The following is a 24,135-nucleotide window of genomic DNA, read 5'->3' as shown; positions in this document are numbered from 1 at the left end:
CCAGAAAAAAAAATGAGAAATAGACTCCATTGCATGCAACAGAGGGTTTTGTAAGAAATATTCGAAGGTTGTCTTATCCATGCGAACAAACATTACTGAGTGGAAATTACTAAATTTTCCAGAGTCACTTATCTCTGCTTGTGGTGGGCCTGTTATTGATGACTAGTTTACCCCTGAACTGCTTCCGCATCAGTTTTTTTTTTTTTTTACATTTGAGAATGTGTCATGTAAAGTTTAAGATTATATTTTTGATTAAAAAAAAAATACTTATTCTAAAAGTGTGTAATATCTCGATTGTTCTTTTGTCCAGGATTTGTGATTTTTATGTCTAGTTTCAGACAGTAGCCAAAAATGGGACATTTTCCATTTAATGAAAACACGTTTGTAAAACATTGAGAACTACTTTTTCTGTAAAAGGAACCAAGAGAATTTTTCCAACCTTCTGAATTCTCAATGTTGGGTTAAGTTTACTCAGAACTGTAGCAGGTCATACCTCACTTTAACGGTTGCAGTTAGAAGTAATGGGTTTTTACAAGGATGCTAAGTTAGTCATAAATTGTAAATATAAACAAAAACCTCAATATAGGGTTTGAGGCGGCAATAGCTACTTCTTTTTAAATGTTATTGTGCAGTTTAGCAGCTCCCAAACAATCTTGTGATTCAATATTCTTTAACTATATGCTGATAATGACCTCTTCCAAGGGTCTGAAACTCTTTCAGGGCAGGAAAACACAAAATTGCATGTTCTTTGCTTTCTTTCCTAAATGTACTGTTTGTTATCCTTTCAGGTGAAAATTAGAAAAATACGTGGTGCTATCACAGACTTAGAAAATGTGGAAGAACATCAGTCTGTGGATATCTCTACTTTGGTAGGTTCTTCTTTTGTAGTATATCTTGATGTGTGTTGGTGAGGTGAACATTATAAGTTATATACAAATGTTTCCACATCTCTTTATTTTGGCACACTGACTTTAAACATTTTTTCTTTTACACAGCTCTCATGATTTTAGATTGTGGTGCTGCTTTTATATATTTTATTCCAAGGGCTTTGAAGCTTCAACATGTCAGAACATTTCAATGTGTTGTATTGCATGAAACCTAAACGTAAATTATTGTCAGGGTATTGCTTCATATAGCAAATGTTAATGGTTTTTCTTTGCCACCACAAATCACAGTGCTGGCTCATGCTTGAATAGGCAATGACAGTCTAATGTGAATCAGGGCACACAACTGGGGCACCTCGAATAGCATTTATTACACAATGCGTGCACAAGGAGGAAGCAAATTGAGGCCAACTCCTCCAGTCAGAAAATTCCTTTTTACTTCCAATCCCAACTAGCCAGGACTCAACTCATTGTTTTATTCTCCCCTCGAAGAAAGAACCATGTAAATATTTAATAAAGACACAAATTACCAAAACATGCATTACATGATATCATACAAACAACACTTCTGAAAGAGACTTCTACCCGAACCTTTCAGCAGTACCTCTGCATGCCAGAAGCTGGCACCATGCAACTCTGCACTGACTCCTGTCACCCTTCAAATGACATTCAGGACCTATATAGGTGCCACACTCACGTGCTGCCTTTAGATGTGGGTCCAGCGATTTTTCTGTTTGTTATAAGCTGGCTCTCTACATAGTGCACTAAAATGAAGTACACTGTGCAGAGTCCAGTGGATCCCCAATTGGTATTGCAGAGGCAAAAGTAGATAGGACTAATGCTCTATTTTGTGTTAGTGGGGGCGAGCAGTTAGGCTTATCACAGGGTAGTACTAAGCATTTGTTATTCTCACAGAGGTAATAATTGGGACGCTCACTAAAAGAATAAATCAGAGACCAATTTAGAAAAATAAAATGTATTTTTATGTATATTTCAAACCCAAGAACTTTGTTATCAGGTAACTAGATTTACAGGCATAAGTACTTTGCTTTTTCAAATATCAACACTTAGTGCAATTTTTCAGTTCCGCAATGTTAACTTATGGGAGGAAAACAAGAATGCAGTTTCGCAGGTAAGTACACGATTTACAAATCCAGTCTTCGAGGTTTTTTAGGTCAACACCAGGCAAGGTTCACATCAGTGCCAAGAGTGCACTCACAGCGGCAAAGAGGTGGCTGGGTGCAGAGGTCAAATTGGGAGTCAGGTGGCCAATGTTAACCTGTGGTGACTGGGGGTTAACAAAAGTGCGCTGCTCACAGGTGAGTAAAGTGGTGTCAGCTGTCAATATCCTGGGGTTAACGTAAGTACAAGGTGGGCCACAAGGCAGCACCAAACTTACACCCTCAGCGGCGGCTGGGTGCAGAGTTGCCAACACAGCGTTGGGTGCCCAGTGTTAACCAATGGAGACTGGGGGGTAACTGAATGTAAGGTGTTGTCAGAAGTTGATCTCCTGGGGTTGAGGTAAGTACAAGAGGCAGCACCAAACCTACACCCTGAGCAGCACAGGGGCAGCCGGGTGCAGAGTGCCAACACAGCATCAGGCATCCAATGTTAACCAATAGGCAAGACCACTTTTGGAAAAAGGCTGCAGGCACGGGTTAGGAGGCAGAATGAAGAAAACCCTCAGCTGCCCAGGTAAGTTCTAATGCTAGGGGACGTAGGGACACAGACGGTCCAGCTCTGCAAGGCCACCAGGGACTCCGGGTGCAGGGGTGTCTTTTGACTTCAGGAACAGCTTCCCAGTCAGGTTGTGGTTAAGGAGGTAGTCTTTGGCTTGAGGCTGCAGGCTTTGAGGCAGAGTACAACAGGGGTCAGCCAACAGTGGACTCTGAATCGCTGGGGAACCTTCAAAGGACCAGTGGCCCACTTGGACTCGGCCCGTGGTGCAGCTGGTGCAGAAGTGGTTCCGGAGGCGGTTTTGCGGTTCCTGATGGCAGAGTTCTTTTCTTTTAAAAATCTAAGAGTACCAGGGCACACCAAAGGTAGTCTGAGAATCAAGTCCAAAGTGGAAAGAGAAGTCCAAATCCAAACACAATGTGGAGGTTGAAGAGATTTTATTCTTCGTGGAACAAATATATTCTGCGAACAGTCGACACATGTTTCGTCACAAGGACTTTTTCAAGTCTGTAAATCAAGAATCATGGACACAGAATAATACAATCAAAATGTGGTATTAAGAGTAAAAAAATCTAACAAACTCAAGCCAAAGTAAAGAAAGAAGAAAAGATAGGAAAAATAGGAGAACAAATTAGGGAGCGGAAGGGAAGGGAAGGGAAGGTAGAGAAACATAATATAAGAAAGAAAGAGTAGATAATAAATCAATGAGTAGTTATATTTTAATTCGGGTGCCTCAAAAAGGAGGGAGAGACCGTTCACGCGCGTAAGAGTGACCAATAAGACAAACGCTGTGATGCGTGGAAGCCAGGGTGAAGAATAGAATATATAAAGTGCATCGTGATGGAAAAAGAGAGTGTTTGGGAGCCTAATTATGAGACTTGGAAAATATAAAAAGACCAGCAATATAACTAAACAGCCAATCTGTTAATTCATGTATATCACATGCCATAGAGTGAAAAAGGCCAAAAAACCCTAGTGAAAAGAAAATTTTAATAAATATTGTGAGTCATGCCAATAAATTGGAAACAAGGAACATACCGAAATTATAAATGTAGATAGTTCTACTTTGAAGAACTGAATAGTAGTCAAGAGTCCACAAAATTGTGACTGCAACAGGTCTGCACCTAACACCCGTGGTGGTTGGTGTTCTTACCGGGTTGGCACCCGCAACAATTCTACTGCAATTTGAAAACATTTGTCATACATCTAAATGCAGATGTGCGAACACTAGGCATTGACAACCATTTTCTTTTCTTTTAACGTTTGTTTCTTCTTGAACAGGTCCACTGTTTTCAGGAGATCTTGATCTTTGTCAAAGGCAGGCAGTCCTCCCAAAGCTTTGGAGGTCACTGTGCTGCAGGACAGGTCGTGTTTTGGTGCAGGATAGTCAAGGGCTTCAGTCAGGCCAGTAGGGCTGGGACCAAGTCTAATGGTGTCTGTAGTCTTCTCTGCTGGTGCAACTCTTTAGTGACTGGCTCTTCTTAGGTCATCAGTAATCTCAGTTCGAGGGTTCGGGGTACCACCTAAATACTGAATTAAGGGGCATTACAGGGAGTGCCCGGTGATAGTAATGAACGACTAACCTTTAGGGCGACTACACCCTTTTTATGACCACTTCTGGTGGGAAATGGCCATAACCGTAACCCTGACCCTAGGAGCCCAATTCCTTCCAAACAAAATGGAGGAATTAAAAAAGAAGTGTCCACTTCAACTTATCCACCTTAGGGGTGATACTTGCATGAAGTGGGCACTCCTCCTGATTTACCTAATTTTCCCACCTTTGCTACTGCCAAAAGTGGGGTCAGGGCAGGGGGTGTGGGGTTGATCATCTCCACCATCGAGAGAGACCTGGGTCGCATTACAAAGGCGTCAATGCCTTTAAAGCTCTACACCCTGGAATGTCCATCCTTCCTGGGAGAGGAGGTATGACCTCTTCCAGAAGCAAGTTTTTGTTCCAAGCCTTTCGAGAGAATTGGCTCTCACCTCAGGGGGCCAGAACTCTGTCTAATGTGGCTGCACAGGTTTTGACCAGTCAATGTCCATGGTAGGAGTTGGTAGGTTTTCAGGGGGCACCTCTAAGGTGCCCTCTGCGTTGATGTATTAATAAATCCATCAGTGGATTCAGTGAGAGTTTATTAATACAAGATGTTTGTAACCAAACATCCCTATCTTCAGTGAAGCCATCATGTAGTTGGGGAACTTATAATGACTAGTACCCAGCATATGTACTTAAAATGGCTTCCCTGTTCACGTACCATGTCTGAGAATCAACAAAGAGATTGCAGGGGCATATCTGCTAATGCAGGTATTCACTCACATATAGACAGTGCCCTCTTTCTTGGCATGGTTACCCCAATTTTCTGCCTGTTTGTCAGTATGTTTAACTGAGTCTACTGGGTTCCTGCTAACCATGACCCCAGTAGTTTTTCTCTCGCCTCTAACTTATACCCTTTTAACCCCACATTTGGCATACTGGTACCCCCATGTAAGTCCCTAGTGTATGGTCTGTAGGTACCCAGGGCATTGGTGTACCAGGGGATCCCTATGGGCTGTAGCATGTATTATGCCACCCATAGGGAGCCCATGCAAAGTGCTCTGCAGGCCTGCCATTGCAGTCTGCGTGAAAGGGCGCATGCACCTTTTCACTACCAGGTCACTGCATCAGATCACTGTTAGTCACCCATATGGCAGGCCCTCCTAACCCAGAGGGCAGGATGCAAGTACCTGTGTGTGAGGGCACCCCTGCACTTGCAGAGGTGCCCCTCGAACTCCAGCTCCGTTTTCCTGGACTTCGTGAGTGCTGGGACGCCATTTTATGCGTGTACTGGACATAGATCATTACCTATGTCCATCTACCTCATGGTAACTCCAAACCTAGGCATGTTTGATATCAAACATGTCCGAATCATACCCCAGTACTTTTGCAAGGATTTGGTTGTATGATTCCATGCACTCTGGGGGCTCTTAAGAGTACCCCCACCATTGCTACCACCAGTCTTCCAGGGTTTTCAGGGCTGTCCCAGCTGCTGCCACCCCTCAGACAGGTTTCTGCCTTCCTGCTGCTTGAGCTGCTCAAGCCCAGGAAGACAGAACAAAGGATTTCCTTTGGGAGAGGAGTGTTACACCCTCTTCTTTTGGAAACAGGTGTGACTGGATTGGGAGGGGTAGCCTCCCCAAGTCACTGGTTTTGCTTTGAAGGGCACATTTGGTGCCCTCCGTGCATAAACCAGTCCACACTTGTTCAGTTACCCCCAGTCTCAGCTCTGGCGTGAAACTGGACATTGGAAAGGGGAGTGACCACTCCCCTGTCCATCACCACCTCAGGGGTTGTGCTCAGAGCTCCTCCAGAGGGTCCTAGGGTTCTGCTATCTTGTTTCTAAGATGGGCAGGGAACTCTGGGAACATCTGAGTGGCCAGGCCAGGTAGATGACATCAGAGCTCCCTCCTGATAGGTACTTACCTGGTTAGGTGACCAGTCCCTCTTTCAGGACTAGTTAGGGTCTTCTTCTGGGGTGGGTCCTCAGATTCGGCTTGCAAGATTCCAACAGTACTCCTCTGCAACCTCTACTTCAACTTCTGGTCACGTGAACCGTGATTGGATCTTCCAGGAACCGACAAACTGCAGATCCACGAGGAAGACTCTACTGCAACATTGTATCCAGAGTTCCTGCCAGCTTTGCAACAGTTCCCTTGCCGTACATCCTCAGAAGACTGCAACTCTTCAGCCTGCACAAGAAGAAGAAGGGATCTCCCTTGGAGTGAAGGAGTCACTCCCTTGCAACCGCAGACACCTACAACAAGGGACAACATGCTGCGTGGATCCACTCTCCTGCTGAGCTGCGTGGATCCTGCATCACGGGTGGTGGTCCGGAGTAGTCCTTTTGGTCCTCTCTGCCAGCTGTCCAACTTTGATGGAGGTAAGCCTTTGCCTTCCCACGCAGGACAGTACCCCCGTGCACTGCGTCTCTAACAGCTACCAAGGCTTGTTTGCGTCTCCTCCAAGGAATCTTCAGGCGAAGTGAAGCTCCAGCCCCCAGCACTCCTTCCTGCAAATCCCAGCCTTCTGCGTGGTTCTCCTGCAGCTTGGGATCCCCTTCTGTAGTGCTGCGTGGATTCCTTCTTGCACCTTCTGTGTCCTCGTCCTGTGGTGCTCCTCTGGGTGCTGTCTCCGCTCTTGTGGACTCTCTGCGACGCTGAGAGTCCCCTGTGACTCCCTCTCCTGGGTTGAACCCTCCTGGGCCTTGTTGGTCACTGGCAGCACCTCTTTTCCTCCAACCGCGAAGTTGCCTTTGCCAAGGCTTTTTGGTGGAATTTCTGCACCAACACCAGTCTGCAATCTTCCTTCCAGCGTGGGATTGCATCTGCATCCATCAGGAACTCTTCTCCTGCTTCTGAACTGCAGTGCTGATCTGTTCTTCTTAACCGTCGACCAACTCCTGCATCTCCAGTGTGGTGGGTAGGGGTTCCTGCCCCCAGTGGAGACTGTTATGCCTCTTAATTTGGTCCCCTCTCTTCACAGGTGTTCTTTCTTCAGGAATCCACTGCTGCTTTTCTTGCAGCCTTCTCTGGGTGTCTTCTTTTTCTTCTTTTCTTCCTTTTGGGTGGTTTGGGGAAAATACAGTATTTTACTCCTGCAATCCTGGTTGTTAGGGGGTGCTGTGTTACTTACCAGTTTTCTGATACCCCCAGCTGGCCTTTACAGAGTTTACTTACCTAAGTGGGAGTATCTTGTTCGCATTTCATTTGTTTAGTACATGGTTTGTACTCCCCCTAGGGTCACTATTGGTTATTACTATTTGCATGGTTTCTAACCTTTTCTATGCCTATTTCTGATTGCTAGTGTATATATTTATTGTATTCCTTACTTCCTAAGGGTGGGTCTCCTGTCTAGTATTTTGTGGTGATTTGTGCCAAAAATAAAGTACCTTTATTTTTGTACAACTGAGTGTTTTCTTTCATGTGTGCAAGTGCTGTGTGACTACAGTGGTATTGTATGAGCTTTGCATGTCTCCTAGATAAGCCTTGGCTGCTCATCCACAGCTACCTCTAGAGAGCCTTGCTTCTAGACACTGCCTACACTTCACTAAGAGGGGATACCTGGACCTGGTATAAGGTGTAAGTACCTTGGTTTACCACCACACACTAGGCCAGCTTCCTATATTGGTGGTGCACCGGTGGGAAAAGCACTTGCAGTTGCCTTACCACTCTGTCACTTGGTACTTTCCACAGGAAAGACCACTTACTAGCTAGGGACGTACACATACACCTAGTGTCAGGAAATAGTCTCTAGGATTTGGGTAAGAGAGGGTTCTAGGCATAGCCCTTAATCCAAAATTCTGTAAGAGAGACTAGAAGTTAGGGAGGTTAGGCACACCCTACACCACTCTAACATGTCTTCAGCACCTAGCACATCTCAGAACATGGATTCTCCCTATGAGGATCTCACCTTGAAGGTACTGAGGGAAGTGTGCAAGAGTAGGAACCTGGAGACAGGGAGGAACCCTAACAAGGCTCTGCTTCTTGGTGTGTTCCTCCAGGATGATCAGGAACAAGCTGGTAACCAGGAGGATGAGGGGGAAGAGTCTAGCCCCCGCAGTTTGGAACACTGAGGAGGGTCAGGAGGGTCCCCCAGAGGATCACAGGGTCCCTAGTAAGCCCCCTAGCCTAATGTAGCTGGGAGCACGATAGGTAGGGCCAAAGGTGGCCATATTAGTAGGTCTCCCTTTGTTCCCAGGGGACTAGTTCAGAGGGTCACTAAGCCAAAGAAGAGATCCTCATTCTGCCACTCTCGTGCCACCTCTGTATTAGAATGGACACACTGCTCAACTCCAGATGACTCCTTGGATAGGGAGCTTAGGAAACTAAGGGTGAAGGAGGCCAAGCTGAGGCTGCAGCAGCAACAGCTAGCCCTAGACATGGAGGCCTTGGCAGTAGAGAGAGAGAAAGAGAGAGGCAGGGTTTGGGGTTAGCGCCTCCATGGTGGCATCAGCAGCTTTGGTTTCAAAGAACCTAGTGCAGAGGTCTTCGAACTGGGGTGTGGGCCCACCTAGGGGGGCCTCAAGTGATCCCTGGGGAGGCGCCAGACTCTGGCCAAAAAAGCATTATACAGATAACAGGCCTTTGTTTTAAGCAGAAGCATGTTATTGGATTTTTTAAAAAGGTAATAGTACTTAACTGCAATGTTTAAATAGGTCTAGACATATTGAAACATTGCCATCTTTATAAAATAATTGTGAAATTCTGAGGGGGGGGGCAATGATTTTTATTTTTCAACGGGGGGGCAATAAAAGGTTTGGAGACCACTGATCTAGGGTTAGGGAGGAGTCTTTTGATTTCTAGAAATCTTAGCAAAGTTGTACCCTCCTACAAGATGGGGGATGACATTCACAAGTGGTTTGCTGCACTTGAGAGGTCCTGTAAAATGCAGACGGTCCCTCAAAGGCAGTGGGCTGCTATCCGTTGGCTCTCCTTCTCTGACAAGGGAAAGGATAGTCTTCTTACAGTCAGAGAGGAGTATGCTGATAATTACACAGTTTTAAAGTCTGCCCTGTTAGATGATTTGGTCTCACTACTGAACAGTACAGGATTAAGTTCAGGGAGACCAGAAAATGTTGTGGACTGCTCTGTGAAAGCTTTGGAAGTCTGGCTACATGGCAGCGAAGTCAGTGACTATGAGGGCTTGTACAATCTGATTCTGAGAGAGCATGTACTGAACATCTGTGTGTCGGATGTGTTGCACCAGTACTTGTTAGAGTCAGATCTGACCTCTCGCCATGAACTGGGAAAGAAGGCTGATAAGTGGGTCAGAACAAGGGTAAGTAGAACAGCTCACACTCGGGGTGACAAAGACAAAAAAGGAAGCAGGTAAGTCTCAGGACAAGGGTGCGGACAAAACTAAAGAGTCTTCATCAGGTCCTCAAACTTCCTCTGGGGGTGAGACCAAATCCTCTTCCTCTCCCCACAACAAAAAGCCTTGGTGCTATGTCTGTAGGAACAAGGGCCATAGGCCAGGAGACAGCTCCAGCCCTACGAAAAGCACCAAACCACCCACCACTACAACCGCCACCTCTACCACTAGTCCCCCTAGTAACAACAATAGTGGTGGATCAGGCTGTAATAGTAATTCCAAGGGTGTAGCTGGGATCACTTTAGGAGGTGTTGTAGAAGCTAAATTATTCAGCACTCATCCAGGATACAAACAACCGTTAGCCAGCTCTTCTGGGTAAACATAAAGAATTTATTAGAAATAGAAAGACATGTACATGGAGACTGTGGCTTGAAATGCTAAGGCCAAGCAGTCTGAATTGTAGAACTCCAATACAATCTTTTATGCCTGAAAACCACAAAAGGGTGAAAATACATCATCAAATCAGAACAACTGAAAGATAATTTCTTCATCAAGTACATGGCGTGATGTTGATCAGGAGATGCATGGTATTACACATATATTAGGCATCTATCCAATCACAGTAGAATAACATTTCGTGGTGGCAGCGTGATACAAGATGACCACAAGCGTGACCTTCACATTTCTCAGACATTTGGGACTTTCCAAGGCGTCACCAATCCAGCTTCCTCATAACCTCTCCTCAGACCTATGTGGACATCGAGATGTCTGTCTTTTGCTGGGCGAATTAAGCAATGCATGTCGCATGACCTTTCTCTTTTAAGCAAGCCTTGCTTTACAAGCTGCCTGTCAGGGTTAATGTACTAAAGGTCATCCAACCTTCTGCTTATGTTTTTCAGGCCTGTACATCATTGAGTATCACAGGATGAGGTCAGGCCTGGGGGTAAAATGAAATGGATTCCTTAGCCAGTTTCCACATTCCCTCCTCTGATAATCAATGAAGAAATGGTTTTCTCAATCCTCCTGGAACTGTCTCCCACCCATCAGTGTTTAGGTCTAGATATTGTGTCTGGTATGCATGCTGTTGCTATCTTGGGAATCATTACTATGGCTGTCTTTTGTCATCTTTTGTACCTCTTGTTCAAACTTCAGAGGATACCTGATATATTACTATATGTGTTTTTTTTGTGTAAGCAATGTTGCACATGGGACATTAACCTTAGTTGTTATCGTGTGTGTGTGTGTGTGTGTGTGTGTGCGTGTGTGTGTGTGTGTGTGTGTGTGTGTGTGTGTTGTGTGTGTGAGAGAGAGAGATTAGGAACAAATATTTGTTTCCTCAATCTGGGAAGCAAAGTTGGGCCACTACTTACTAATCTAGTCTTAACCTAATAACAACCCATTCCTCCTATTATGATCACTACACCTGTACTTGATATTTTGCATTATTATCAATGACAACTCTTATTTGACAGGAAATGGAATGTTGATGCTGTTCTATGTCTTTCACAGCTATAGTTGGTAAACGTGATGTACGGTACTGCTCTTTTTTTTTTTTTTTTACTAAGCACTGTTGGAGCAGGTGTGCGCAAACTTCAAATGACACAATATATTTAGCTTTGCATCGTACTTCACTTTTAATTTAACATTCTTCTAACACTCTTCTTTGTCCCTCAAAGCATCTTTGCTCATCTCTGTGGTGCTTACTTCTACTGATAATTTGGGAAAGAAGTTCAAAGTTTTAATGTTCAAAGTCTCATTGTCATTTAATGCTCCTATTCGAAGTAAGGGTGATCCATGGGAAATCAGCAGACTCCATGAGAAGTAGCACAACAATAACAAAAAAATCTAGGGCCCATGGCTATTTCTTGGTGGGCCTTAAGGGGGTGTCGGACATCGTTGCCTTATTGAATTTCAAAAGAGAATTTCAAAATGATCAATTTCCTATACCTTATATTTTGCCCCAGTGGTCAACAGTACTTGAGGCAAAAGGTATTGTAGAATGGAGGCCAGGTACACTAGAACTGAAGGTTTACTGAGGTCTTTCAGCCAGAACTGCAGGAGATGAAGGTTGTGAAGTTAAAGTTGACAGTTGGCGAGGTTGACGGTGCCCATAGTCCTTGCAGTTATTCTCTTTGGAGGAGACGAAGAGATCCTTAAATGTTGCATTTGTAGAGGGCTCCTATTCCTGGAGCCAACAGCCTGCTGTTACAGTACCATGGAATGGCAATCAGCTGTGCCACAGTCGGTGGTACCCCCTCAGTGTGGCATCAAAGGATAACTTGATTACTTTGTATTAGAACCAAACGGGGCCCGCTTACACCCTCGGTCTCTTGGAGGTGTGCAGCACGAACAGCCCTTCGTGGGTCCACCAGTTGTTCCACTCGTTTCTGCTGCTGCGGATGTCCATGTTCCGCTACCTTCTTGGTGTAAGAGCTGTGGATCCAGGAGGTCAGTCCCTCCTACTTTACAGGTTACCCAAGCCCAATCTCCCTGTTCGAGATCATGCCTAGGTAGTGTTGTCTAGCCAGGAAGGGCCTGCAGCACCTAATGCTGAAGGCAATGCAAACTGCTGTCAAAATGTCTTATCAGATAATATCTTCTCAGCACCAGACATGTTCATAGGCCAGTCAAACAGTATTTCAGTCGGTGCTCAGTTTCACAACTTTGTCAAGGGTGCCTCTCTTGACCAATGAAGCAAGTGGTAGTGCATCAATCTAGAACCGCTCAGCAGATGCACAAAATCTTATAAAGGGACATTTCTGACTGGTTTATGGGGTAACTAAATTAAATAAATTATTTCACCCCCTCCTCTTTGCGCAAACCTAATCCCACAGTCTATTGTACCACCTGTCAGCTGTTACTCATATCAAAAACTAGATCATCATAACACATGTAACATACAACATCACTGTTAGTAGCACCATTTCATTCTACTAATGTAGGCAGCACAGTAATATTCACATATCAAAGGCACAATCGTTATCACTGCAAACCATACATGTGCTACATCGGAAACCTGTAACTCAACTAGGTGAGGCTAAAGTGGAGTTAGGGGTAATATGCATCTAAAAATGTTTTTGTTTCCTTATTATCTTTTTTTTAAATTTATTTTTTTATCTTGTTTAAATTTTTTTAATCAGGAAAGGAAAACCCAATCGAGGTACGTGGGGGGAAAGGCTCTCTACTCTGTATAACCACATGCTTCTGAAAGAAGAAAGGTATATTGAAACATGACATAAATCGGTACACAGAACTAAAGTTTCTCTCCCTCTCATCCCTGCATCACACTTGCAACATAAACTTCTCTAATTATACTTTTAAAAATAATATGCAGTAATAAATTTGGAAAACACATGTTAATAGTAATAGCTATAGTCATGTGTATAATCAATGCATCAAGTCCTTCTCTTATAGTGTAAGTGTAACACAGGACATACATTCGGAAGTGACATTGTAGATCTACTGATAACATTATATTAATATTTTGTTACTGTCCCTGTATCTAAAGTCCCATCACTGAGACATTTAATAAGTATGAACAAATAGATGCTATAGGATAGCCCTTCTAATCACATATACTCTTAAATGGAAATCAACACTCAAAAAATAAATAACAATTACACTCAGTAACAGTGGAATATTCACACAGACTATTTCACCAAACAAATGGTAATCCAAAGGTCAGGAGAAAACACGTTACGCCGGTATAGAGGCAGTATTTTTGGAACACAGAACTGTATCCTATTATTCTATTTCAACACACAGAATATCTGCATCAATGCTGGAAGGGTTGGGACTTTGCAGGCATCACCGCCATCAGAAGTCACTTCCCCTTTCTCGTACAAGTGTGATGTTGTGAAATGCAGATGTTCCTTTAAGATATTATATTTATTTTATTTAATTATATTTGGCACCCTCATCATCAGAAGTATATTACTAATAGCTGTATTGCAGTACTACATAGCACATCCTAAGGTAGTAATAACTCTATCCTAATATAGGTATGTTCAATACCCAAAACCAGTATGGAGAATATTTAGTTGCAATCTATCAACACATGAAGGCAATCCATGTCACTGTGCACATTAAGATGTACCCCGGAAGACTCCCATTTATTATGAAAACATAAAACGGAACATAGACAGACGGATACAGAAACCACATCTTCTCGTCCATGTTCTTAAACCTAGGAAAAAACATGGATAGAAAAATGTGTCAACGACTACGTAAACTATTCCGGTACGAATGCCACAACAGGGTTCACTGTTAAGAAGGACGTAACTGCCGTTTGAAAGCACCTGGAAAGTGTTTTTAATTACTGGGACTGGAACTCCCTTCAGATAACAAGCTAAGTTAGCAATCGAGGCATTACACGCCCCGTGCAAGGACAGCTGTTTACAAACCATGGAATGGCTGACAGAAGTTTCGCATTCGCTACCGCTAAGAAAAACCTCCCTCAAACCATTAATACATCTGTATAGAAAGGGAAGCTCCCACACCTTGTGTATGTAACTATCTCCCAACCGTTCATATCTACCCACCGGAATGTGCTTTAAACATGAAGTAAATTGCAGAGTGGAGATAGGCAGAATAATAACCCCATGAATCAACCACTCAGCTGACGGAATCTCAGCAACAGTAAAAGGCAGTTTCTCCAATTTTTCAATATGTAACATAACATATGTCTCTTCCTTTTTAGCCAACAGCTGTTGTTGACGAGTCAAATTAAAGGAAATAAATATCTCCCTGGCACGAATGTGCTGCCACGGAACGCGACCTGCCTTCAAGGTCTGTAGAGTCCAACTCAGCTGCATGATGGACCGCGTCTGACTCTGCTCATGATATAAAGAAGACATATCCGATTTAATAATGTCTATAGCAGAGGAAACGATGTTGTCAATTGTGTAAACACGGTCTGAAAGGGTATGCATCCCATTATCCACAACAGACAAAGTTTGTATCAAATTTTCTTGATCAATTTGCCTCAACCGGGCTGCTGCCTCTTGTTGTGAAAGCTTCCAAATCTCATTATATACTTCATATAGAAAACGTTTCTTCCGCTGCATTTTTGGCCCTGACAAAAAATCTTGTAAATCAGTATCATTAGACAGTAACGTGAGATGTGACTTAACTGCACCCAGCGTGGATGACTTCAACCATTGCTGACAAAGCTTCCCCACGCTGTATGTAGTAATTATATCAGCATGTTCTGGTGATATGTAGCGAGGGTCTGCCCTACTAGTCCTGAACCCCCCTGAAGAGGTGACAAAACGCTGACGACACCCATTAGTGTCTATGGGCCATAATAACCACCCGCCCGGATGTATCAATGAAGTGTTAAGCGTACCATTCTGGACCCAGTGTGTAAGCTCACTAAACGTGGCATTAACATATTGCTGCCAATTGTTCAATTTGGAAGGGACAGTTATACTAGGCAAATTCAAATTTCCAATCGTTGCTAAGCCCAAACAGCTAGTCTGTTGCACAGTGTCATTGAGGAAAATCATTTGGACAGGAATAATACACGCCCTAAATAAAGTGTCCCTGCCTCGCATTTGCCAATTTTTCGTTCCCCAGACACTTCAAGTCAACAGTCTTTGACCAATATTCATACCCCTCAACCGAAAGTTTAGATACAAACAAATTTGAATACAGTAATTTAGTATCGGTCAATAACATTTGCTTATTAGCATGCAGAGTAACTTTAAAATAGTTAGACTTAGCATTCTGTTGATTATGCCCAGAAAAATATGCAAATTTATCATAATACGTTTTAGAACTCCCCTGTGGAGGAGTCGGGCAATGTTCCCATTGCATATATTCAAATATCGACTTAGGGCTACTAGCTTTATGAATAAAGTGGTGGTCATAATAATTGTAGCAAAACATATCACCATGATTATCTCTAAATAGGTAAGCATCTTCATCGTCATAGACAGTATAATATTGCAATTCTGTCAGCATAGAATCTACTGTCTTCACATCCCAATCATCCGAAACAATGCCTGGTATAACGATATCATTCATTGATAACTTGAGAACATACGGTATTTGAATCAATTCAGTGGGACCATATATATCAAACATCACTTTATCCCACACAATCCCATCCGGAATCAGTACTGCAGAAATGTTCACGTAGGACAAGTCTCTTCGAACCATATGAGACGAAAAATGTGGTTTCAACACCGTCTTCACGTGCTCAATGTCAGATCGTTCAGGAAGAAAATGACCATGTATTACCAAAAAAAAAGGTAACCACAAATCCCAACCACACAAAAAGAGTCATTACAGTCATAAAAAGCCACAGATAGTTCCAAGGAAAAACAAAATGTGTGTGTTTTAGCCAACACAGCAGCTTACTTGGACCCCGGGCTGAAGATAGAGAGGACGTGGAGTCTGACATGGCATCATCAGTGTCCTTGAAGCAGCCAGAGGCAGTTCTTGCAAAAGGTGCAACCGTGAACAAAGAAGCAGATGGTGGCTCTCGCCTTGGCACGCTATAAACCACATGTTCAGAAATATCATTAGAACGTACAGCAACTTGATCAAAACATTCCAAATCAATCGTCGTCTGTGGAACAATCGCAAGATCAGCTTCCACCCTCCCCAAGCTCGGAGAGGAAACCGCATCAGTGCAAATCACTTGCAGCGGGACTTCTTCCCCAGTAGTGAGAGGGATTCCAGAACTACTGGGTGTCCCTCTTGGTCTGCTGTGCAGAATCGGCCACATGTTGTAACTTGACATTATCAATGGAAACCAAGCGATTTCCTTTGGCCCCGTGCAGCGGCGGTAAAATTACAGTTCTTGTGCCGCTAATCCCTAACACAGGCACCCGATGAGAAGGACCAAATTCTTTCTTTACTGCAACCTTTTCACGCACAAGATCCCCAATGCTGGGAATCCAACCAGTAGGTGTTACTGGCTCATCCTTAATTCCTGTGGAGGCAGCACTTGCAGAAGGGTTATCTTCACGGAATTGTTGTAAATCCTGCAAAACAGTGACACGATCATTTATGTCAAAGGGCGTATCTGCCGTCTCCACACCAGGACCATCTAGATCAGGAACATACATTTGTGTTCCAAACAGGCACTCATATGAAGTACGACCCCCCAGGGACCTTCTAGGCAAGTTATTAAGTGCTCTCTGTACTCCATACAGGTGGGCTAGCCAACTACGACCCGTACCTATAACTCTGGCCGTTAAGGATTGCTTTAAATCACAATTTAAACACTCCATGACAGAATTTCCCTCGGGATGAAATGGAGACGAGAACTGGAGTTGGACCCCCAACGAAGCCATGGTGTCCCTGAATGCCTTAGAGGCAAAAGCAGGGCCCTGGTCCGAATGAAAAGCCGCAACTGCAAATGTATCGACAAAGATGCGCAAATCTTTAATAACAGTCCGAGCGTCAGCCGAGCGCCGTGGCCAGACCCACACAAATCTGGAGCACAAATCTACAGCAACCAATATATATTTGTATCCACTATCTGGTGTCAGCGGACCACAATGATCCAAGTACACACACTGTAAAGTTTATTTGAAATCAGAAGGGGTGTCTGCTGCGGGCGTCTAGCCTTCGAAGCTTTAATTTGTTGTCAGACGTCACAACAAAGGACATACTGCTTTGTCTCTTTATAGAGACCAGGCCACCAGTAACGAGCCTGTAAAAGTGAAATAGTGGCAGCCACACCAGCATGTGCAGATGCCGCCCCCTCATGTGCTGCAGATATTTATTGAGGTCTCTCAACTTTATTGGGCATTTCACGTACACCAACACCTGGAATTTTAACAACAGCGTTTAGCATACTACCCAGGCAGTAACTATATTTAGAAGGGAATCCTTTAGGAAATGGCGTGCCATCAGCCGTTGCCTTTATGGCAGCTGAAATCTCTGTGTCTGGTTTGGAACTCGAACGAGCCACTGCGGCCACAGTGGCAACCGCCACTGCCGATTTTGCGGCTTCATCAGCCAAAGTATTTCCAGCAACGTGTATTCCAACGCGCTGGTGTCCAAGTGTATGTACAACATGGACTTTAGGAAGCGTTTCTTTCAGATTCGCAACCTTCCCCCACAGCAATTTGTGTTTAATGGTGTTGCCCTTGGAATCTCTAAACCCATTCAACCTCCAGTAGTGCAAATATTCATTGAAAGACTGAACACAGTAGTAGGAGTCACAGACCAGCAAGGTAAGTATCGCCGGATCCGCTTGTCCTAAGGCTAACAATAGAGCCTTGAGCTCAGCCAACTGTGCCGTACAATCTCCCAAGGTCTGCGTATAAGTATGTCGGGGGCAGAACACTTCCCCCTCCATAGTGCCGCTCACCACCGCACATGCAGCAGAATACTGTTGTTTAGTCCCAACCGCTGGCTGCAAAGAGCCATCTGTATACATGACCACTTGATACTGGTCAATAGGCAACGTGCCAGCGGGTACTGGGTATTCCATTTCATATTGAAGAAATTCTTGAGTCTGCAGTTTAGGGTCAAATATGTAATCTACATCAGTGGCTGTCAAAGACGTAGCCCATTGTATCCATCGCGGGTGTAAAGCTTTCGAATTAGGAACACTCGCTTTCGTAACAGCCTCTAAGGCTGGAATTGGGGAAACGACAATGATGCGTTGGCCCTGGGCAAGAGGTCTTTCTTTAATCACAGCCATCTGTACAGCAGTGAGTATTTTCTCAGTTTGTGCAAATCGTTGTTCTGCACCGAATACAAGTGTGATTTGTATGCTATCGGGACTGTCTCACCCTCATTAAAGGTGACATATGTCCTGATGACCAGATGCGTTTTATTGTCCTGAGTGTGTAAATGTTTAACAGCTAAGAGATCAGTTTGTAGATCTCGAAGAATATGTGTATGCTCAATTGTCCAAAATCTACTCGAAAAATTTGGCCGAATCAACTCGTATAATGGTTTTATACGTGTAGCATAATCAGGAATGTAAGTTCTGCCAAAATTCAGAAACCCCAACAATGACTGGAGCTTCTGAACCGTATTAGGAGGCTGCAATTGAGCACATTTCTCCATAAACTGTGGCGCCAAGCTCTTGCCCTCATTCAACAACTCATATCCCAGGAAAATGACGCTGAGGAAGGCAATCTTCGATTTTTTAAAATTAAACTTGTAGCTAATTTCAGCAAACCCCACAACAATGCGTGCTACAGGCCTTAGATGTTGCAGAATCTCATCGTCCGTCAAATATATGTCATCAACATATGACAACGCTTCAGGGTCCAACTCATGCAGAATTTCAGTTACACAAGCAGAAAATAGTCCTGGGCTATTCTTATACCTCTGAGGCTGACGACAAAACTTTTTTTGAGAGCCAAACGCACTGAAGCTGGTATAGTCCCGACTTTCGGGCGCTATATTTTGGCAGAAGAAACCATTCGAGATATCTAATGTTGTTTTATATTTTTTACGCACAATATTATTCATAAGCGCTGCGCTGTGTGAATTCTGTATTGCATATGTGCGTGTATGTCCATTTAAATGTCTGTAATCCACCACTATCCTATATGAATGGTCCGGTTTAGCAACTGGAAATCAGAGATTATTCATTGGTGAGACACAGGGTTCAATTACCCCCTGGTACTCCAACTCTGTAAGAATTTTCCGTACCGATGCCCTTGCCTCAAATTTTATAGGATACTGCGGCTGCGGCTGAGGTTCGCCCTTTATCGGAATTACATGATAAGGTGATTCTCTATCCCACCCCACATGATTTCTATATAGGGCGGGGGCCTGTGTCAGAGCCCATGATTTACTATAGGACTCTGCTAGTTCTCTTGGAACAAGTGGTGAGAATGAAGGTGCAATAACCTCGTCCCCAACTGGACAGTCGCGAACAAAGTCAGGTGGCCAATCTTGTTCGGCCAGCAGAACGTCATATGATTTTACAACATGGTCCCAAAAGATGGCGTGTACAATGCGGTCAATGACCCTTCTAATTGCAAAGTTACTTTATATACTCTATCGGGATCAGAGACACGCATATCTGCCGTTTCGACCTGTACGAAGTCATCAGTTGCTTTCACCTCCAGATGCTCTAGAAGACTCCGGCGAACTATTGTGACCTCTGCCGCGCTGTCTAACAGTGCTAACGCCTATGTCTTGTTCGTCAAGAGAACTCTCTTCTTGAGCGGCATGTCTAACTGAGATTGCTGGCACTTTTTTCTTTTTAAATTGTTGCTTTTGTTGTAGCGGTTTCTCTTCCTGTTTAACAGAAACCTCAGTTGAGCGTTGTGATTCCTGTCTCGGTTTCACGTACTCAGTTCTCCGCTCTGACCGCTCACCTCTCTCACTTCTCTTGTCCGAGGAGTCCTGAAAGGAACGAGATTGGCGTGTATCAGTATATTGATATCTATCAGGCGTTTTCAAATTATCCCTATTCCTGAGATTATATCTATTCTGCGGGGTCTCCGGCTGCAGAGACTGTCCCCCATCTTTCTTAGGTGTTTGTTGTTTTTTCTCCCAGCGCTTCTTAGTACCCTTAGGCTGCTGCTGTTTAGCATTATCTTTACTATTTTTACCCTGTAATTGTGGTTTTTGTGGTCTAGCCCCTAGGCTATCACGACCAATACTGGAATATGTTTCTGCTATTATTCTCGGGAGTTCCTGCTCCTGATTAAGTTGCGGAACGTCTCGAAGACGCATACGCACGGCTAGCGCCACTGCCTCTCCCTTGAGATTACTAAAAATAATAGAAGAAACTGTGGCAAAATTGCCCATCAGCTGCATGCCTAAATCTAAGGTGGGGGCATCTTGAATTTGTTTAAGCACTTCCGGTAGATTAGCCAACGTTGGTGTACCGTGTGCTGTAGTGTAGAGCACGGCAAACACCGTGCCCCAGGTATTACAATGTTCCACAGGAGGAACCATTCCATACGGTAAACACATCGTCAATATTCTATGTTTATCCTGAGGTCCCGTATGGGGAAATACTGCTTCCAGCGTATTCATTTTTTGCGCCAGCCAAAATGGAGTTTCCTCACGCTTAGCCGGTACCTTACCCATAACCGAGTGTACAGTGGCCGGATTGATACCCGGAACCACTGCCTGTGGGTGCGCCGGAGCAGCACGCGCTGCATTAGTATTTAAGGTCTGCATTACAAACTGAACCAGTCTTCTGTATGTAGTTGCTAAGTCTATATATAAACGACAAACGTCAGCCCCTGCCAAGTTAGCAACCGCAGGATATGGTGTATATGTAGCCAATAAAGGCCAGGTCGGACCATCATTACTCAATGGACCTAACCTAACTTGTGCTACTGTGTGTGGGAGGGCGCCATCAAGCCAATTATGGTGTTCTTGATAAGATAAAGGTATCTCTAAGTATGCATAAGCCCTGTACTGTCCAGGGACATTTGCAACAGTGTAATCGTGAAAAGTGTTTGTACCCCCATCAACTGCTGGAAATACGACCCAATAATAAAAAAGTTCTGTTCTATAGGCTGCATGGGCGTCCACCACAAAAGTGACCGGACCCCCCTGGTTCGTCAAACCATGTGCTAACAGATGTCCAGTGAGCGGTTGGCGCATATTAAGTGCTATGTTCACTACTTGAGGATTCGCCATTTAGGGAAAAATAGCACCTGGGCAGAGAAGGCACACCAATAACGGGGTTTTCCTTTCAAAGTTCAAGCTTGAACAACCAACCACTAAGTAATAGGATGCACCTATCCCGTGGCGGCGGAAATCCTCAGCCCCACGGACGTCTCCGCTTACGGAACCGAGGAGTCAATATATATATGAGACCGAGAGAGTCAGCCGGACCCAAAAATTAGAGCCAGACCAATCGTTGGCGTAGCCATGTCGCGTGGGCTCTCATTATCCTAAATGAGACTACTGGATTTCTAGGCAGCAGGATCGTTCACGGTGTGGGGGAGTGAGTCGGACCCACTTGGAAGGACCTCTGTCACCCTAAACCCGGTTTTGCTCCGGCTAACTAGCAGTGCCTCATTTCTCCAACAGAGAAGAGATGATTGGGCAGCCGAGCGCATGACATCTTTGGAACTTCTCAGGGAAGTCGTGGTCACTCAGATCCGAACCAACTCTCTCATTTACAATATGATCTCATATACAAATGACAAAGGCAGTATAAGTTTTATATAATGTTTTAATAAAACGACTACGTTTTAGATATTAAGGCGTGAGCCGCAATAACCAGAACCATACAACACAGTAGGATTGAAATACTCACGAAGAGAGTGAAACATAAGAACAACGCTATCATGGTGTTCAACAATTTCTACTCTCTCTCAGCTAGTTCGATTTCGAGCACAGCATGTTAAGCTTCTAACTTGCCTTTCTGAATCCCTGGGGAGACATCAGCCCTCATACCTGAGCAAAGCCTGTGATCTGGTTCAGCATCTGCAACGAGGCAGTCAGCGTCTAGTTGTGGTTCCCTGGTCGGAATCTCCCTCTTGCGTGTATTGGGACAAGGAAGTGTTTTTATAACTAACATGTCAGCGTGATCACCAATGTCCCTACGCAGGAATGCCAAAGACTAAACTCCTACCACGTCTATCGGCAATGTACCAGACTGTATCCTTGACTGAAGCACAGAGTGAACAGGAATGTGTTATGGAGAACTCCAGTGCTGAAGTAGGCTAAACAGTGTGATATAAAAAATAAAACAAGACCGTAGAACTGGCTATTTGAAAAATAACAGTACGAAGCCGAATAAAAGCATTTGGAGCAAAGTGCACAGAGGCTCTAAGCTGCGAGCAAAGGAATAAAATACATCCAGGGCAAAATGCACAAAGGCCTAAAGCCTGAAGCTAATGCGCAAAGGATACATAAAACTGACCACACTACAAAGGGATTTTCAAGTGTCGTGCAGCTCCAGCCCCATCATTCCCTCCTGCAAATCCCAGCCTCCTGCGTGGTTCTCCTGCAGCATGGGATCCTCTTCTGTAGTGCTGTGTGGGCTCCTTCTTGCACCTTCTGTGTCCTCGTCCTGTGGGTGCTGCCTCCGCTCCGGTGGACTCTTTGCGACGCTGAGGGTCCTCTGTGACACCCCCTCCTGGGTTGAGTCCTCCTGGGCCTTGCTGGTCTCTGGCAGCACCTCTTTTCCTTCAACCGCTAAGTTTCCTTTGCCAAGGCTTTTTGGTGGAATTCCTGCACTGACACCCGTCTGCAATCTTCCTTCCAGCGTGGGATTCCATCTGCATCCATTAGGAACTCTTCTCTGGCTTCTGGACTGCAGTGTTGACCTGTTCTTCTTCACAGTCGACCAACTTCTGCAGCTCCACTGTGGTGGGTAGGGGCTCCTGCCCCCACTGGACTCTTTTGTGCCTCTGGACTTGGTCCCCTCTCTTCACAGGTCTTCTTTCTTCAGGAATCCACAGTTGTTGTTTTTTTTGCAGCCTTCTCTGGGTGTCTTCTTGTTCTTCTTTCCTTCCTTCTGCGTGGTTTAAGGAAAACCCAGTGTTTTACTGCTGCATTCCTGGTCGCTGGGGGGTGCTGTGTTAATTACCTCTGTTGTTTTCTGATACCCCCATCTCCCCTCTACACAGTTTACTTACCTACGTGGGGGTACCTTGTTCGCATTCTATTTTTTAATGTATGGTTTTTGCTCCCCTTAGGGTCACTATGGGTTATTACTATTTGCACTGTTTTCTAACCTTTTCTATGTCTATTTTTGATTGCTAGTGTATATATTTAATGTATTACCTCCTACGGGTGGGTCACCAGTATAGTATTTTGTGGTGATTTGTGCCAAAAATAAAGTACTTTTATTTCTGTACAACTGAGTGTTTTCTTTCATGTATGTAAGTGCTGTGTACTACTGTGGTATTGCATGAGCTTTGCATGTCTCCCAGATATGCCTTGGCTGCTCATCCACAGCTACGTCTAGAGAGCCTGGCTTCACTAAGATGGGATACCTGGACCTGGTATCAGGTGTAAGTATCTTGGGTACCCACCACACACCAGGTCAGCTTCCTACAAATATGATGCACCGTGCCTATTGAGCTGGAAGGCCTGCTAGAGGGTGGCCCCTCCATGCAGGTGACAGGGCACACAGGCTATGTGCTATGTTGTGTTTTCATTTTAGTTCTGCACCAAGACACGCAGCCTGCAAAATCACCACTATGTGCACATAGTGAGACGGTCCCTGAGGTTGGCACAATTTGTGGTGCAGCAATCATGGGCCTTTTGTTTGGTACCTCATGCCCTAGGTACCAGGGGTACCATTTACTAGGGTTTTACAGTGGTAGCTGTAGGTCTGCCAATTGGGAAAAACAACTTAGCAGTTTTGGAGGAAAGAGATCTGGCACCTGGGACCTGTTTAGCAGGGACCTAGTGTACTTTCAGTCGAAATTGCACCTGAAACCAGGCAACAAATGGGGGAGGTGACCATGTCAAAAGAGGCGCTTTCCTACAGCAGGGAACTAAGGGTGCCTACAATAATAATATTAAAGTCTCCCCTTCTAAGCCTCTTGCCAGGGGGAAGGGATAATGTAAGTTCCCTAAGTGTCATCAGTGTGAAGGCACCTAATTATGGGGAGACATACACTTAGTAAGTTATAGAGGGATCTGTTGAGCCTTCCAATAACACATATATCCCCACAACATCACAATAGAACTGAGAGGTCATCATTGGCAGGGATATATGGAGAATGATTGCCACTTCCCTGGATCCACAGTAAAATTCTGCACAAAATCCCTTAAGTTAGCCTATCAAGCTAGAATGGAGCAGTTAGTCCCCACGAG

The 24,135-nt window shown here is 44.5% G+C and overlaps 1 protein-coding gene across 2 annotated transcripts in view; it reads left to right on the top strand.

Annotated features, from left to right (window-relative positions):
• Nucleotides 1–24,135, top strand: part of SMC6 (structural maintenance of chromosomes 6) — a 610,138-nt gene that overhangs the window by 252,282 nt on the left and 333,721 nt on the right. For both annotated transcript variants that reach the window (XM_069235972.1, XM_069235971.1), the window contains exon 19: nt 789–869. In XM_069235972.1, the coding sequence (XP_069092073.1) occupies nt 789–869 (81 nt within the window). The remainder of the gene's footprint in view (nt 1–788; nt 870–24,135) is intronic.

The sequence above is a fragment of the Pleurodeles waltl genome, chromosome 5 (genome assembly GCF_031143425.1).
Source record: "Pleurodeles waltl isolate 20211129_DDA chromosome 5, aPleWal1.hap1.20221129, whole genome shotgun sequence".
Lineage (NCBI taxonomy): Eukaryota > Metazoa > Chordata > Amphibia > Caudata > Salamandridae > Pleurodeles > Pleurodeles waltl.
Note: the sequence above shows the minus strand (reverse complement) of the source record. Positions and strands in the feature narration are given on the sequence as shown.